Raw genomic sequence first — 19,289 nt, forward strand, 5'->3', positions numbered from 1 at the left:
GCATGCGGTTGCAAGCCTCGATAAAGTGCGTTAGTGCTGTGAATTGAATCAGAGGTTGTTCAGTGCATATCACTGGCTGCAGAGAATGTGATTCTTGAGCTGAAAAACTCCAACTAGCAGTCTTGGCTGAAACCCTAATGTGCCATATATTTGGTTGGGGTTGTCTGCAGTGTTTAGGGAGCTCATTATGCGCCATGTGTCTGTGTTAAACAGACTCCATAAGGAGTTTTAGTCTACCCTATGCATGCCTGGTAGAGCCCTTGCTCTTTAACTCGGTGTTTACTTATTAACCAAGTGTGTCAGTAATGGTTGGATCTGTTGTAGCATAGATCCTTATAAGGGTGATGGTGTTTAAACATTTCTATTTGTTAATGTTTCATTTTGTAATTAGATATATGAAATAGAAATATAAGTATTCTAGTCTTCCAAATGAAAACACATCGTGTGATCATGTAAACAGTGATAACATAAGTATAATCTGCTTTTCCCGAGGTGATGAATGGAAAAGTGAGGATAATGTAAAGATAATATTTATTGTATAGTGTATATGGAAGGATACAAGTTTATGAAGGACCTCTATCCTGAACTAAAGATGCGAAAGCCAGAACGAAGGGTAGAAAAGCTGTTATTTTAACTGGATGTTTCATGAGAACGTGCAGATTAAATAAGTGATTATACAAACTGACAGCCTTATTACCGTTCCTGTCCTGAACTATTAAATCGCTTTGGCATGTGTGTACAACTGTAAATTAATAATGTGGCCTTTACGTGATCAAAGTAATTGTCAAACCTTTGAGGGAAAAACAACGTGCGCATTCTAGCATTGTAAACCCCTTGCCCTGGTTCATTTTTTAGTTTTTCTATCATGTTTTAATGATGAAGACTTTAAAGGGCTTCCTGTACAAGAATCAATCCCCCAAAATGAGTTTTTATACTATGCAAGACAGATGCATGTCAACAACGACACAAACACATTAACATCCAGACAGCAGCAGTGGCTGGCTTTGGGGGAGGGCTATCGCTGGTGATTGAGATATATTTTGCATGTTGTTTATTTATGCTATGTGGATTATTAAAGCTGAAGTTTTAAAATGCCAATCCGTGTGTTCAAAACTTGTAAAATTGTGTTGTTATGAGTCCCTTTAAACCTACGGGGGCCCATTCACAAGAAATTGTCTGAAATTTATCTGAAAATTATAGGATTTTTTACTAGCATTTTATTTTCATTTGTGGCTTTGTTATGGGGACCAAATGTCTCGACACAAGTATAGTACATTTTGACCTTGTGGGGACATTTATTTTTGGCCCCCATGAGGAAACAAGTGTATAAATCATACATAAAGATATTTTTTGAAAATCTAAAAATGCAGAAAGTTTTGTGTGATGGGTAGGTTTAGGTGTTAGTGTAAGGGGATAGAATATACTACAGTTTGTACAGTATAAAAACCATTACGTCTATGGAATGTCCCCATAAAACACAGCAGAAACCCAACGTGTGTGTGTATACACCATGATACTGAAAAACTGGGACAATTATTATTTTTGTAAAATACAGAGTTAAATCTTTATATATATATATATATATATATATATATATATAGGCCTATATATATATAGTATCCATGGTTTTAATTAGATTAGATTAGATTAGATTCAACTTTATTGTCATTACACAAGTACAGGTACAAGGCAACGAAATGCAGTTTAGGTCTAACCAGAAGTGCAATAGCAGCAAGTGCAGGATATACAGTGGTTCATAAGTGCAGAACATGGATATGTACTGAATAAATATAGAGTTGAATACTATTATAAACAAAAATTTACAGATAGATTGTCCTATGAATATAATATACAGATAACTATTACTGTGAACAGAATTTACAGCTAGATATGTACTGAATATAATAATATACAGATGGCTATTACTATAAACAGAATGTTTACAGATAGATATGTACTGAATATAATATACAGATGGCTGTTACTATAAACATAATTTTACAGATAGATATGTACTATGAATACTATAAACAGAATGTGAGCATAATATACAGATGGATATTACTATAAACAGAATTTTACAAGTAGATATATGTATAAGTTAGGCTAATGAGCAGTATAACAATGGATTTAAAGTAGTGCAAATAAAGTTTGGACAGAAGCTATCCGAGTGAGTGCAGTGGAAAGTAATTGCATATTACAGTTAAGGTACGATATTGCAATGTATATATAACAGTCGGTACTGTAAATAAACAGTCGGCAGTGCAAATGAGCATATTCCAGTCAAGGTAGTAGTGCAAGATGCATATGTAAACAGTTGTTACTGTAATAACAGTCAGCAGTGCAAATGAACATTATAGTATTGCAAATAACAAAATGGAGGCAGGTGTGAGGAGGGAGAGGAGAGTCAATCAGTATATAAGGGGAGTGGGATCAATGAGGGTTAGAGTTTAATAAAGAGACAGCTCTGGGGAAAAAACTGTTCTTTAGTCTGCTGGTCCTGGTCCGGAGGCACCTGAAACGCCTGCCGGAAGGCAGGAGAGAAAACAGTCTGTGGGCTGGGTGAGAGGAGTCCTTAAGGATGCTGCGAGCTCGATGCAGACAGCGTTTCCTCTGGATGTGCTCGATGGCAGGTAGTGGAGTCCCAGTGATGCGCTGGGCGGTTTTCACCACCCGCTGCAGTATAATATCAGTAATATCAGTCTTAATATATCAGTCATTGTAGTAAGTCATCATTGGGACACAAATAGTTTCCTGAGAATAAAAGTATTATATAAAGCAGCGACTGTAGATTATGAAACATACAGTCAGGCTGAACATTATCATTCATGTTACATTCAACATGACCATTGGAACTTTTACATAAGCAGAATACCGAATAATAGGCTACAATGTAGCAACTTAATGTATACCTGTAAAACATTTTTTATTATAATTATAATAGCAGTGTCCATCTTTTTTACAGTCATTTTATATGATTTAATTGACGATTTCATCATTTTTTATAAGATTTATATAACATTTTTGTTTTGAAAAATTGTCTGTGAGGACCGAAATAAGTTTTTGTAAAAAAAAAAAAAAGTTTTTTTAACTCTAATTAAATTTAAAGTGGTCTAAAAAGAGAGCAATACATTAAACATCAATTAAATATGCGCTAAAATCGTGTTGCTATTAACGTGTCGCCTCTTATACGCAATTAAAAGTCCCACCTAATTTTTACAGTTTTAAAATGACGTCGAGTTAATTTAGTGCATGTTCTTCTTTAAATTGTACAGATGCTCTTTTACATTGCGTAACTTTGAACTATCGAGCGCAAAGTAAGAGGCGGTGCTTTACATTCACACGCACGAACAGAGACCCAGCAGAAACTCCACCAAAACCACCTCAGCATGTTCCACGGGAATGCGCACACTTCAGTCATGGGCAAACTTCACTTATCTGAGGGAATACGGAGAAAATCTGACATCACCGCAATGACTTTTGGGAGAAAGTTATTCTTGGAGTTGATTTTTGATGTGTAAGGTAAGTTTGGAGCGTCAACATGAGGATTTACCTACTTGAAGGAGATAAACCCGAATTGTCTGTCTCACTTAACGCGTAAAACCGCACAGCATGAGGGACGCGTGCCAAAACTTTCACTGACATGTGAGAGTTCGTTAAAAGCAATGAATTTCCTTGTGGATAAGCCGGTCGTGGCCCTCACAAGTGTACACTGATGCCAGAGAAACACCAGAGTTCAGGATGAGGGTGTGTAACCGTGGAGTGCAGATGCTCCTCACCACGGCGGGGGCTTTCGCGGCCTTCAGCCTGATGACCATCGCGGTGGGCACCGACTACTGGCTGTACTCGCGTGGGGTCTGCAGAACCAAGAGCGTCAATGACAATGACACGAACCGAAAGAATGAAGAGGTACTTACGCACTCGGGGCTCTGGAGACAGTGCTGCATGGAAGGTACATTATTTTCAAAACTGCTTTTTATGTGAATGACATGATAACAAAAACAGTATATGTTTAGGTTATATTTCTAACATGATAATCATTTCCAGCTAAAACAAAGTTATTGTTGCAATACAACTGTGATAATGGAAAAATTTGGTATTCATCAAATGAATGAATTAAATGACAGAAAGGTTATGAAACCTTCATGCAGTGATTGGTTGAGATTTTATGGTTGATTTAATTTAATGTACTGAATTATTTAAATAACACTTTGTTTTACACTTACAGTGTCATTGTTAGTAATAACTATAAATGATGCATGATTACATGCAACTAACCCTAAACCAAACCAAACCCTTATCCTAACTAACCCTATAGTAAGTACATGTAGTTATTTAATATTACTCAGTATTTAAATGTATAATTACAGTGTAACAAAGATACTTTAAAATGAAGTGTAACCAATATTCATACTCATACATAAAAGTATAAAAAATCACCTTGCTACTTTTTTTGATTGTACAATAGTTTTACCATGTCCCATGCTAGTATCATGCTAGTCTTTGAAGTATTTTGGGTTACTCATGAATATAGTAAACACTATTCAATATTCTCTGTTATATATCTATTATCCTATATCATCTCTCGCTTATTACCATGACTCTCATTTTACCACATTTTCTTTGTAGTGTGTTGGCTATAAATGTATCAAAGTTGGAGCCAAAACAAACCCCTTTCCTGTTGGATGATTTATTTATTTAATTATTGATTTAATTATTTTTACTTTCTCTCACAATGCGCCTTCCTCTAGTTTCGACCCATCTCTCACACCCTACTCTCTGACCTATATCAGTTCAACATCAATTCTTTTAATGGAATGTGTAATGAAGCGTTCACTCTGTTAAAAGGGCATCAAAGTGGCAGCGTTCACTTCACGAGAGTAAATGCGAAAGCTAGTATGAGATGTTTATGATGAATAGACAGTTATGAAAGATGGTTGGCACAGACCATACACTTTCTCTACAGATGTCAATTATGCACACATCAACAGAAATACAGTTTCTAAACTTATATATGTGGCATCTACCTCACACAATAACATGTACCCCCATGTGGTGACCATTTTGTTGATTTTGTTGTTGAACATAACTACTAAAAAGAGCAATGGAGACCCATTTTTTTAATCAATGCCTCTTTAATCAGCTTAGTTTATGATTTTTGATATGTGGAATGACACTATAAGAAAAAGAGAAAATGTGTTGCCCATTTAAAAGAGAAATAGAGTGTTTGCCTGTCTGTGTTTTGAGAATGACTAATTAGATGGGAGGATATTGATATTGTTAATGATTTGATAGCATTAGTCCAATCATGTGGAAAATGGCATTGGCCCATTAACTGACGCATGTGTGACTGTGAAGGCATCTGGATGTGTGTGTGTGTGTGTGTGTGTTTCTTACAGGCACGTTTATTGGGGTTTGTAAGAGCATTGATCATTTCCCAGAGGACGCAGATTATGAACAAGATGCTGCGGAATATCTACTACGTGAGTATCTGCAAATGCTTGACATTCAGTTACAGGTCAAACACATGCAATAAAAAACATATAATAAAAATAACACTTAAAACTCTATAGTGCCCAATTAAATACCAGTTACTGGAGTTATCGTCACTGTTAAAAGTGATTAAAATATGAAAATGCTGGATTCTGAAGACATTTTTCATATTCACTCACTGTAAAAAAAAAAAAACTACAATGTATGAAAGAGATCCCATATTGAGTCATTATGATTAGTTAGAAAAATTATAGCAACATTTGACTTTCAGTTCAATTATTTAGATAAATCACAAGGTAGCACTTTATTTTACAGTTACATTTAGTTACTGTAGTAATAACTATAAAATATGCATAATTATGCAACTGACCCTAAGCCAAACCCCAATCCTATTCCTAACATGTAGTTAATTAATATTACACAATACTTAAATGCATCATTACACTGTAACATGGACACCTTAAATAAAGTGTAACCCACAACAAATACTGACTTTAGATCAGAGACACTAATGTACTTGTGTGTGAAAAGAAATAATATGGTAAAACTATATACACTAATAGAACAATCAGTTACATATACATTTTTGTCGTGTGTGTGTGGCAGGTGCTGTGCGTGCCTCTAGTCTTTTCCCTATAATGAGTGTGGGACTGCTGTTCATTGGTGGAGTGTGTGTAGCCGCCAGCGAGTTCTACAAAAGCCGACACAACGTCATCCTGTGTGCAGGCATCTTTTTTGTTTCAGCTGGTATGTCCATGCACATATATAGACTTTTACATAGTTCTTTAAATGGGTATGCACCATAGATGTTATTTTCAAATAAATCTAAATATGAATATATCTGTTTGTGGCAATCACAGGGTGAGCCACTCCAATAGCAGCCTATTGAAAGGTTAAGATTTTGCAATATTTGTAACTTTTTAGCCTTTAGGTGGCACCAAATTTATGGCAATGACATGGAAGCTAATTTCTGCCACATGCTACACAAAATATCATGCTTTGGTAAATCATAACAGACCCTTAGCAAAGACCTTTTCAAACATTAAATACCATTTTGGTGCTCTTTGTGTCGTGACTGATTGCTGTAGCGCCTCGGTTCAAGCAGCACGTGAACCGATAATCTCTTCCTACTAGTTATAGCACGAAATAAACATAAATGAACATCAGAAGTTACGTTGTTTCAACCGCAGAAAGAAGTCAATGTACACCATTTTTCAAGTTCATGTTAACCGACATTTAAGGGTTAGTTCGCCCAAAAATGAAAATTCTGTCAGTAATTACTCACCCTCATGTTGTTCCAATTCCGTAAGTCTTACGGGGTTGGAACAACATGAGGGTGAGTAATTACTGACAGAATTTTCATTTTTGGGCGAACTAACCCTTTATTCTACTAACTCTCCAGTCTGGTTTGTTTGTTGGGCAAAATGGCAGATTGCCTGTCAATCAAACTCCTGGAGAAGGGTGAATTATGACAGAAAAGTCATAATAATGGCATAAAGAGTAGAAATTATGAGATAAAAAGTCAAATATGACAAAAGGTAAAAATTATGACAAAGGTCATTGACAAAACCACTTATGACAAAGTTAAAATAATGATAAAACGTTGTAATTATGTCATAAAAATTTGATGTCAATTATAACTTTACTTTTCATTTCATAATTATGACTTATTTTTCCCACAATTTTGACTTTTACTTCATAATTATGACATAGTATCTCATCATTTCTACTCTTTATGTCATAGTTATGATTTACCGAAGCATGATTTGATTTTGGGTCCCCCTCTACTGTGGGTCTCATGTTCAGTACCCCCTCTCTGATAAGGGCCCCTTTAATCATCCCAACATGATAACTTCTACGGACATTTAGCTTACTTCTAGGCACATTATTTTCAAACCATTTATAACTAGGTTTGAAACAGTCCACCGACGTGGATTGCAGAAAAAGAAGGACAACTGATCGCATGTATTTCTTTCAGGTCTCAGCAACATCATTGGCATTATCGTGTACATCTCGGCCAACGCTGGCGACCCCAACCAGAGCGAGTCCAAGCGCAGTCACTGGTACGGCTGGAGCTTCTACTGCGGCGCTCTTTCCTTCATCATAGCAGAGACTGTGGGAGTCCTGACCGTGCACCTGTTCATCGATACACACCGTGTGTTGAGAGCGCGTTCGCATCGCACGTTCCAATCCAGCACGCATTCCCTGCAGCATCACCGCTCGTCCAGCTACCGTTCCCGCTACCGCTGGAGGCAGGGTCAAAACCGCTCGTCTGACTCCCGGTCTCGCGAACCCTCCCCTGCCCGTCAAGGGAACGACCTCGGGCTGTACGCCCTGGGACGCGGGCTTGCACCCACAGCTACTCACGCGCTCGCGCACAACTCCGTCAGCACCGGCCATGGTTTTGCACATTTTCACAACTCTGTCATTACTAATAACAGTTTTACAAATCGTCAGAACTCCGTGAAATCGGAAAGAGTGCTTCCGCACATACAGAACTCGCTGAGCACCGAGAAAGGGTTTGTGTTACCAAATGCACAAAATTCAGTCAAGCCGGAAAATGGAGTCATGCTGTCGCAGAACTATAAACTCAACTCAGTAAATTCCAGTAAAAGCCCAGTGCACGCGCAAAATTCTGGGAATGACATTGCGCACATGCAAAATGCTGTAAAAGAGCCCTCGTATGTGTCTCAAAGTGGCACTGCGACAAGAAGAACAACTCCAGTGTGAAATGAAATGCTGCTGCTATTTGAAAAGCTATATGAAAGATCTGAGTGAAGAGTAGCTATTACATTCACTGAATATGTGCATATTATTTGCTTTTAGCTTCATGTACTTGGCGAATAATTGGTGCTGTTTATTGACCTTCTGCTGTCTTTATGCAGAAGTGAACAGTGAACCTTGTCCTTGGATGTTTTTTCGGATGCAATACTCACAATGGCCACATGAGCAGCAAAGTGCATCTGTCATGTCAAAAATAGACACTCTTCCACCATTTCTAGATCCGTATTCGTAAAATCAATCCAGTAAACATGACTCTCAAGTCAGTGCTCAGACATCTGCAAATTCCAGCCAGTGGTAAAACTTAATGTAATGATGTTTTAAATCATAAAACACAAACTTTAAGCTGATAATGTATGGTAGTGTTTGGTAACAATTCAAATTTTTTATTATTCTCAAAAGAGAAATTCTCAGAGCAATAGCAAATTGCATTTGGTCTTTGGTGTACATTTTATGCGAGTCTATTAGATTGGGTGATTTAACAGACAATTTTATACAAATTAACTGACAACACAATTGATAGGACAGAAGGCCTTGAGCAACGTGGTTTAAGTGGATTGATTTTAGACTTAATGAGGACAGAACAGGATGGTGAAATTAGTGTCTGGCCTGGGTCACACATGACTATGACTGAAACTTGAACCCATGGTTTTGCATATTAGCTAATCGGAAAACGCATAAGCGTCTCACTACCTCAGTCATTTCACATGTCTGGGTTCTCTAACTCCAGGGTTGTTGTCACACATTGGAAGGCAAGGAGTGGAAGTGTTGCAAAATATTCTCAAAAACTAATTTTTGTTTAAAGATTTTAGTCTTTTAATATGAAAAACAATGAAAAAGTACCGCATTTTATTTCAATTAAGTTCATGTACACTACCGTTCAAAAATGTTGGGTTGGTGGAATTTAAAGAATTCTCTAATGCTCAACAAGGCTCCATTTATTTGATCAAAAATACAGTAAAAACAGTAATATTGTGAAATATTAGTACAATTTAAAAGAACTGTTTTCTGTTGTAATACATTTAAGCTGTAATTTATTCCTGTGATGCAAAGCTGAATTTTCATCATCAATACTCTTCAGTGTCACATGATCCTTCAGAAATCATTGTAATATGCTGATTTGCTGGTCAAGAAACATTTATTATTTTCAATGTGAAAAACAATTGTGCTGCTTAATTTTTTTGTGGAAACTGTGATTCATTATAAAGTTCAAAAGAACAATTGAATGTGTCCTTGATAAATAAAAGTATGAAAAAACCTTACTGACCCCAACGGTAGTGTATATTTTGCAGAGTACATTGGAAGCAGCTCAAATTTAGTCTTTTTTTTTTTAGTTAAAAGAGATTTTATTAAGATGGATGTATATGGTACAACAATGGTGTTCCTTAAACAGATTAAATATTCTCACACAGATGAAATATTCCCACACTTGGCCAGAAGTTGTGCTGTTTTTCTGAATCTCCGTTAAGCTGTCCAGCTCTTCTCTAAATCTACAAGTTCCATTCCTTCACAGTAAGAGCGAGGACGAGACGGTTTCACCTGGATAATCAGCACAGTTTTGTGTCATTCAATTACAACAATATAGATATCGAGCCTGTATTTGTGTCTTACCGTAGTTGTATTCCTGGTGAGCTGCTGCAGTAAAGGGAATGGCGTCCATTGAATCGGCTCGATCGGCCAGCTACACACCGACAGGTCGCTAGCCTTCCCAGAATCCATCACACCATCCGCCAAGCTGCAGTTGCTGAGATCCCAACCATACTGAGAACTGTAAGCCCAAACATACACAGAAAAATCAAGTAAACAACTTACTCTATTTTATGTAATACGGTACTTTGGAATATTCACTACTGATCAATTTCTTTTTTTTTCTTTTTTTTATGTTGAAAGAAATGAATTGTTTTATTCAGCAAGGGCTCATTCAATTGATTAAAATTGACAGTAAAGATGTTTATAATGTGACAAAAGATTTCTATTTTAAATAAATGCTGTTCTTTTAAACTTTCCATTCATCGAATAATCCTGGAAAAAAATGTATCGTGGTTTCGACAAAAATATTAAGCACTAAATATGAAATATTCTTAAGAACTAAATATTAAATTGATTTCAGAAGTATCATGTGACACTGATGACTGGAGTAATGATGCTGAAAACTACATGCAGCTTTGGTGAGTATAGGATTTCTTTCTTTTTTTATACAAATCTTACCAGCCCCAAATTTTTTGAGCAGTAGTGTACCATGATATTGACAGTGTATTTTCAAGATTGCCGTCATATTACCATGGCACCATGTCCAAAAATCAATGGTAAACCATTGTTTATACAATAATATGCAAATAATCTTACGGTACCCATGAGGATATATGGTGTTGAGGTGTGTTCCACTTCCGTGGTATGTGGATACCACAGAAAGAGTGTCATCGTGGTAACAGCAGGTACGATCAAGTGCTCTCAGATGTAATAATTCATCTGAGCGGGTGAAGGCAGGGTTATCCAACGAATCCTCAGAGCCTGGCCAGGACCTTCCCCAAAAACGAGCCGAAAGCTCATCAAAGTGATTGAATCTGCGATAACTTTATCCAAACATACAGAAGACAGAAGTATATACATTTAAGAGTGTCTGTGTGTGTTCACTTGACCCCGTCCCTCCCTGTGTCACTTTCAGTGTGGTGCTATCTCAACCTATGGTTTGTTTTAACTAGCCAATGATTTCCTGCAAACTATTTCCAATAACAAAACAAGGCTACAACAGATGACTTTATGGGAGTGAGCGTGTGTTTTTAAAATGATTGCACATGTGATACCTGCTGCGTGTTTGTTCCACTTTGGCTTGCATAAGCTTGCTTTTAAAGCGGCGCACTGCGAGATAAGACAGAAGAGCCATGACTGTAGTGACAGCGACCAGTACCCCAAAACACATGCCCACCAAACGCGGTCGGGTCATGTGGAGGTCACAGCGCTGCCCCATAAACCAGTAATCCTCCCCAACAGGACACCTGCAGAAAGACAGAGTTTAGTCAAACCTGCAGGTCACTTCAGCAAGTATTATATAAAAGCTATATGTATCCATCAGAAGGTTTCTTCCTTGATAAATGGGAAGATGTTGACCTGCAATGAGGACCAGATTTTATGCCGCAAGTCAAACTACACTGTATGTACTGTAACTGTACATGTAACTTACTGGCAGATAGGCTGTTGCCCGAGGCGATGGACACAGATGCCCTGATGTTTACAGTATTCAGAGTGGCACACTGATGTACATGTGATATTATTCTTCGAAGAAACACACTGGAACCCAGAAGGACATTCAAACAACCATTCACAAACTTCTGTCTGCAAACCTGAGAAAGAAAGAAACAAAGAACAAAGAACAAAGAAAGGCATGAATGTTTGAGATACTATGGAGCCCCTAAAGGGATTTAAAGGGAAATTAAACGGGAGGGGAAATTATTTTCCAATGCTTTTGCATTCTCTTGAAAAAGTATTGCATTCCCCAGTGAAACTTTGTGGAAATAATATGAGGTGGAAGAAACAAACTATATTTCAGTGATTTTTAGAGCAAATGCAAAGTTTCTCGAGTGACACAAATGTAATGCAAGAGAACGCAAAAGTTTTGCGAGCAAATGCAAAAAGCATTCAAAATATTTTTTTCATCTATCTCATGTTTTTTTTAACCACCATGCTCCCATAGGGGCTCCATAAGATACGAATAAATGCTAGAGGTCTAGTTGTTCAACACTCACCTCCCACAGTAATATTTTTCACTCTAACTCCTCCCACAAGTATTCCTTTCTTCGGTAGTGGGTTTAACCCCGCCTCCTGTAATAGAGACTCCACCCTTCCCAGCCAGGAGAGCGCTTCCACTGTTTGGAATTGAACTACTGTTTGCAGAACTGGACCACTGATGAAAACACCCATGACAGAGTCAATCAAAAGCACTTAATTAACAAGTCATCAACCACCTAGATATTTTAGATCGGGTTTTTACAATCTTTTTGTCTGCTGAACCACTGTGACTTAAATTAAATACTTAGTTACTTAAGTACTCCCTGAGATTTTAAACCTAAAATATTATATTTTGATTGTTTTAATAATTTATATTTAATAATATTATATTTTACGTATCCTAATAATACAATGAATATTTAATAATATATTCTGTTTTATAAAAAAAAAAAAGGTTTTATTTAGCATCATTTTGCATTGGCATTTCTATCACAATCCCATGAACACTTTGCAGTTTAATTATGATCCTATAGGGGTTACATATATTTAGGGTACGTTTACACAACAACAATGTACTTAAATGGAAAAGCATTTCCTTTGCATTTTTCACATACAGATGAAACCATTGTCAAAACGATCCCTGTTCACAACACAAGGATCCGCGAAAACGACTAAAACCGCTGTGTTATTCATGCTAGGCCAGTAGTTGGCGAAAGTTTGCGTTTTCAGGCCCCCAAAACACTGTTGTCATGTAAATGAACAGCCAAACCGCATACAAATGTTTATGTTTTTGTTGAAAACGGTGTTGTGTAACGGCCCCTTAAAGTTTAGACAGTCAGTCAAAATTACATTAAAAAGAAAATTTTGTTCATTTACATTAACAACTTCTCAAAGACTCACTGAATGAAAAGTTTAATCAATAATTACAGTCAAATCTAGTCAATCAGCTAACTCACAGTGACTTCAATGCACATCTCTAAACAGATGAAAAGTAAAGCTTTTTACCTGTGAAAGGTCACATGTTGATTCTTAAATCCAGAAAGTCTCTGAAGAAATGTCTCCACCTGCAGGAGTGGATGATTACCAAACATTATTGCAATGCCAATCAAATGACATCAACCATCCTCTGACATGAATGTGCATCCCGTTCAAAAGTGTGAGGTTAGTAAGACATTTTTTTAATAAAAATTCAGAAAAAAATTCATTAATTTAATCCAAACAGACAGTAAAGACATTTATAATGCATGAACTATGTTTCAATTCTGTTCTTTTGAACTTTCTATTCCTCAAAGAATCCTGAAAATGTTTTACCAAGGTTTCCACAAAAATATTAAGCACAGCTGTTTTCAACATGAGCACTAAATCAGCAGATTAGAATGATTTCTGAAGGTGTGAATGATTTTTAATTGTAATAATTAAATTATTATTTAATTTAATTGGAATAATACTTCTCAATAATACTGTTTTTTACTGTATTTTTGATCAAATAAATGCAGCCTTCTTTAAAAAAATTAAAAAATAATAATACCAAACTTTTGAACAGTAGTGTATATAAAGTCATTCAAATGGTTTCACCTCAAGCAGTCTCAGACTAGGGACATAATCCCCTTCCAAGATGATTTGTAAGAGTACTTGAAATGTTTTCTCTGAAAAAGAGAACAACAAATGGTTTTCATTAAAACAAAAAAGATCCCTTTTCACTCAGAAATGTGGAAAAGTGATAAATTAGGAGTCTTGGAGAAAGCAAAATTGACGGAAATGTTGACCCACCCTTGATGACTGCTGGCTGGTCCTCCACTATGAAATAATGCCGTCCGTGTGGCCACTTCCTGTCAAAGCTGGATGCAGTAGAAATGATCTGAGATGTTTGGGTGACTGCTTGAGTAGATACTGTGTGTACTTTTGTTTGAATAAGATAAGAGCTTGTGGTCAAATGTTGGGGAGGTCTGACAGTGCTGGGTTGAGGCACTGGAATGTCCGTATGGACCCGGGCTGAAGTCGTTTCTGTGGATGTGGCATGTGGATTCATCTGCAGTGTAGTTATCGAAGGTGGGTGAACCGCAGAGGTCTGACTGGTTTCCCAATGTGTAGTAGTTGTACTAACAGGTGGGCTTGTCTGAAAGACAGGATCAGTTGTACTAACCTGAGAGATGTAGGGGGCTGTGATGTCAGATGATGAAGTACTCAATGATATGGTAGTGTGGGCAGTAAAGCCATTAGTGTTTTTTGTTGATCCATTATGAATGTCATTAAATGACGATAATCCAAGTGTTGTCTTCGAAATTGTCGCACTAGTCTGAGTAGGACTCAAATGACTTCCGACTACTGTTGGACCACTACTCATCTTGTTGATATCAGTTGCATCAGAAAATCCCACATTGCTCTGTGTGTTTTCAGAAGATGGAGTTGAATACTGAGGTGTAAACGTGTATATAGGGAATTCAGTATGCATACTTGTTTTTGTGTTGGTATTATGGACTTGTGATGGGGACACTTCAGGTTCCTCTACATCTGTGTGGTTCTCAAATCTCAAATCTGTAGTGCTATCTTCAACCATGAGGTCAGATGTCACATTAGGACTAATCTGAGGACTTGCAGAACTCGACAAAGAGATTGATGGAGGGTTGGTAATGGGGCTTTCTTGTTCTCCTCGTAATGTAGATGGTAAATACGAGGTGCATGCAAGACCGAGACAATCACTTCCAGATGATGACTGACCCTTGTCCTCTTCTGGTGTGCTAGGGCTTCTAGTAGGAGTCAGGTTTGGAGGGAAAGTGGTGAAGGCACTGATTTTGTTATTGTTGTGTGCTGTCAGATCAGACGTTGAGGCAGATGCGGAACTGGTTTCTTGGGTGCTTGTATTGTGCTGACTTTGGATGGTGTGTGAGATGCGAGTGGTTGATGCTCCTGCAGAAGTTAAAGTTGGAGTTGCAAGTGTGTTTCGTGAAGTATGCATGAACTCTCTTGAGGTTGTTGGCTCATTCTCAGTGGTAAGATTTATTGTCGGCTCACTTATTCCACTTGGAGATGTGGAGTAACCTGGGTATTCAGTTGTGTCGCTATCAGAATATGCTAATGAGTTGGTTTGATTAACGTTTGGAAACTTTGATACTGTAGCAGGCGTAATACGAGTGAGTAGTGAATCATCGTAGATTGTTTGATTTTGATTAGTTGACCTTGGAGAGCGATTGGTCCTGTCCATTTCTGATGCTGTAGACTGGTCGTCATCTGTGACTGTGTTCGAATTCGTTCCGACGTTCTCTGATATTGTAAACACATCCTTTTTAGGGACCGTCACTGTTGTAGCTTTAGCCTTGTTAACAGTGTCACTTTGGAAGTCTTTATGTTTAGAAGTTTTTTCTGGTTGAATGTTTCGTGGACGTGCTGTAATAAAGCTGGAAGTCAGAAACATTGAACTTGGATGACCTCTTTTAGCCATTTTGGACTGAATAGTGGTAAATGCATGTGTATATGTATGCTGTGAGTGTGAACTTCCTCTATGCAATTCAGTGTGTGCAACATCAGTGGTGGCTAAAAGTGCACTTGTTTTTGTCGCAACATCAGTTGCCTGTGTGGCTGTAGTTTGGACAGACAGCAATGGTGATTGTATTTCAGTGGGAGCCAAAGAAGGTTCATGGGACGACCCGACGAGCGTATTCATGTGTGTGTCAAGGGCAGAGTTGGTGTGCGTATCAAAATAAGAATGTGTGCCAGCGAGTGTGAGGTTGGAGATCCAGGGTCCAGCCGTTTCCTGTCCATTGTTGGTGATATCCTGCGGAAAGAGGGGTCTGTGCTTATCGGCCAGGTCAGACACACCTCCGCCCAGCCGTATATTCTCGCCCCTGAGAGTGTGTGTTTTGGGGGCAGCATTGCTGCTCACTGGAATGTCTGGGGTGTAGGTTACATCATTTGAGCCACTCAGAGAGGGAGACACTGGGTCAGCGTCAAAGTGGGTGTAAGGAATCAAAGCAAGAGTGTGACTGACCTCTGACGTGTTCCATCCTGAGAAAAAACACACAGAGATGAATGGAAACAGGAATTATGAGATTATTTAAAACAAGATTCTTACACTAAGGAAAATAAACAAACATACAACGACATTCTCACTGGATATTTTTCATACTTTTCACATACAATACTGTGTCACATGATCTTTCAGAAATTATTCTAATGCTGATCAGTGCTCAAGAAATGGTTTTAATTATATTATCAATGTTGAAAACTGTTGACAATGAAAACAATGATAATTTTCAGAATTCTTTGATGAATAGAAAGTTTCACAGTTATTTGAAATTAATTGAAACGTTGCTGTCACTTTTGATCAATGAATGCATCCTTTCTGAATACAAGTATTCATTTCTCTAACATTTTTAAATTATAGTGTAAATAACAATTTTAATAAGAAAATATTTTACTCTGATATTTTATTGATGACAAAATACATCAGCATATAAGAAACTTGTTTCTTTTCTGATGTGTTTACAAGATTAGCAGATTATATGTGTACAAAAAGTACCATGGTCCTTCCATATTTTTTTGGACATACCATGGTACCCCTTACCAAGAAGTTACTGTACCATGCCCTTACAAAAAAGTACTGTTCATGTATCATAGTGATGGTAATACTATGGTACTTTTAAATTTTACCAAGGACTATTCATGTACTATGGTATTTACATAGCAATCTATGGTACTTCCAAGAATAACATGGTACAGGTACAAACTTTTGATACTTGGAATTGGCATGATATGTGTCCAAAAAAACATATTTAAGTACTATGTCTAAAAACATCATACAGGCATGTAAGTGACTTCATTACACTTACTCAGATGTAATGTGGCAAATGGTTTGTCAGTCCTTCTCAAGCTCCATTCAATGATGGTTCTCCCAGTGCCAGAGAATAACGCCCGCTCCTCTTTTTCATAAATCAGTGTATCCCCATTTCCAAACTGAATCCCAATAGCACCTTTCTCAACAGAAATGACATCTATCCAAACAGTTTGGTTTTTATGTGCATCAATAATCCAAGTGCATGAAACATCCAACAGTTTTTCAGTGCTTTCGTTGGTTATTCTGTTAAATAAACGGCTGTCTGGCTGTAAAGAGTACCGGATTGAGCCGCTCCTCTCTCCAAGAATTTTACCGCCACAGTCTTGCCTCAAGTTTGACAACGTGTTACCTACAAAGAAACATCATCATATTCAATAATTCAGCATTACATGTTTTTATTTAAAAGTTAGGTCATGATTTTCAGTACCATATTTCAAAGTCACAGTATTAACATCTGATACTAGCACTATTGATGGTTCAGTAGGCTCCTATAGTGAATTTGAAGGTTACCATGGTACATTTTTTGTAGGGATATTATATATAAAATAGTTTTTTTTTTTTTTTAAATATAAAACATTGCTAATCGATACATTTTAAACATAAGTTAGGCAAATATAAATATGTCTAGCATTTAAATATCTCCTCGTCTATTAATAAAATGATATTCTTACCTGGAGCGAAAATGAATAACAAAACATAGACAAATCGAAACATTTTGCGAGCCAAAACATTCCAGGAAGGAATCCGTCCACACAGTTAATTCCATAAAGAATATTTTGCTGTTCTAAAATATGACGTAGACAATACTTAAACTAGTCGAAAAGTATGCGTAACGTAGATGAATAGCAGTTTTCAATCTTTAAAAAGACCTTTATAGAGGAGTCAAGTTCATCCTTCAGTCCGCCGCAGAAGCTTGAATACAACTGACTGCAGCTCGTTTTAATGAAGCGCGCGCGTGCGTTTCTGTGAGCGCGCGAGCTCGCCTATGCAGGGTGTAGAAAACGGCATCGTGCAAACATATGATTACGATTAGGCATCTTTTTAAGGGAAAATGGGACGGAAGCGGTTAAAAGTTAAGGGGACAGAAAGAGGAGATTTCAAGATTAGGTTAATGACCCAGGTTGTGTATGTTTGTGTGAGAGAAAACAGAGAGAGTGTTTGTTTTCGCTCCCCTGACGAGCTTGTGCTGTCAATTCAAACTAGAAAATAGATTAACATAGAAGGTCATTCAGTCTGTGGCTGTTTGTCTATTTAGATGGCAGTTTTTAGGGATTAAATGCACCTAAAAAATTACTAAGGAATACCATAGTATTACCACAATATCTTTGTGTGAGGGTAAGACAGCTCAGGTTTTAAATACAAGTCCACATCAGTTTCAGTAACAAAATTTGTGAATCCAAGTGAAAACTAAAACTACACTAAAACGTATTTCAAACTCTAACATCATTGCATTTAAAACTTTGCTTAACCATTCCCAAATGCACAGAAATTCTGACACTCAAAAACACACACACACACACACACAAAAAAGAAGGAAATGCCTGAAGCGTCCCTCCCTGGCTTCTCATCATCACAGTGAGAGGTAGGCCTACGTTCACAGACATCCACTGACATAAACACAGAGGGAGGGAGAAGGGTTTATTACACCTGAACAGGAAACGTGGGCTTATTTAAGTTCATAAGTGGAAGATAGGAGTGTCGCTTAAATCCAAACCTTTTGAGCTTAACATCAACTAAAGTTCTTCTGTTTCTTTCATTTCTTAAGTCGAAGGTTAAATGTTAACCCCAAGTCTGAATTAACCTAAATTATTTTATCACAATGACATATTGACATATTTTGACTATTATGTGTAATATTTAATATTCTGAAGGAAATAGACACATTAGTCCTTTTATATTCAAGAGCAAATCCTGAAATACACAAAATTTAGAAATGGTATTAAAGGAATCCATGTGTATATGTGAACAAGAATGTGAAAAAGAATGTGAAAGTATCACTATTTTAAGCCACGCTGCAATAAATGTGAATAGCTTGATATATAGTGGAAGATTGTATTAGTTTTATTAGCATTAAGATTAAGTACTGGACACTAAATGTTTCCTTATATAACCCGTTTAAACTCTTGGCTCCAACTCTGGAAAAGTCTTCGGGTACATTTTTAGACTTGGTAAGCATTTCCAGTAGGTGGTGCTGTAACATACCAAAAACAACCACTCATAAATATATATATAAATGTGAACTCTTGCAGTTTCATGTTTTATACATTACCATTCAAAGGTTTGGGGTCAGTAGGAAAAACCCTAAAAGTATCACATTCCTCAAAAATATTAAGCAGCTCAACTGTTTTCAATATATATAATAACAAGAAATGTTTCTGAGCAGCAAATCAGCATATTAGAAAGATTTCTGAAGGATCGTGTGACTGAAGACTGTAATGATGCTGAAAATTCAGCTTTG

General features: G+C 37.1%; 2 protein-coding genes across 2 annotated transcripts; one reads left to right on the forward strand and one right to left on the reverse strand.

Annotated features, from left to right (window-relative positions):
- Positions 1-3,410: 3,410 nt before the first annotated feature.
- Positions 3,411-9,110, forward strand: cacng3a (calcium channel, voltage-dependent, gamma subunit 3a). The gene is made up of 4 exons (XM_084396161.1): positions 3,411-3,952; positions 5,400-5,483; positions 6,100-6,240; positions 7,472-9,110. The coding sequence occupies exons 1-4, from the start codon at positions 3,742-3,744 to the stop codon at positions 8,221-8,223; spliced, it is 1,188 nt and encodes a 395-aa protein (XP_084252287.1). The 5' UTR covers positions 3,411-3,741; the 3' UTR covers positions 8,224-9,110.
- Positions 9,111-9,511: 401 nt separating this feature from the next.
- LOC311282398 (uncharacterized protein) lies at positions 9,512-17,786 on the reverse strand. The gene is made up of 11 exons (XM_084396146.1): positions 17,503-17,786; positions 16,827-17,180; positions 13,771-16,002; positions 13,576-13,646; positions 13,006-13,064; positions 12,018-12,175; positions 11,456-11,615; positions 11,079-11,270; positions 10,626-10,847; positions 9,886-10,042; positions 9,512-9,813 (listed from the first exon to the last, which is right to left on the reverse strand). Exons 1-11 carry the CDS (start codon positions 17,543-17,545, stop codon positions 9,739-9,741), a joined length of 3,723 nt encoding a protein of 1,240 aa, XP_084252272.1. The 5' UTR covers positions 17,546-17,786; the 3' UTR covers positions 9,512-9,738.
- Positions 17,787-19,289: the final 1,503 nt, after the last annotated feature.

This window comes from Rutilus rutilus (genome assembly GCF_951802725.1).
Source record: "Rutilus rutilus genome assembly, chromosome: 2".
In the NCBI taxonomy this organism is placed as follows: Eukaryota; Metazoa; Chordata; class Actinopteri; order Cypriniformes; family Leuciscidae; genus Rutilus; species Rutilus rutilus.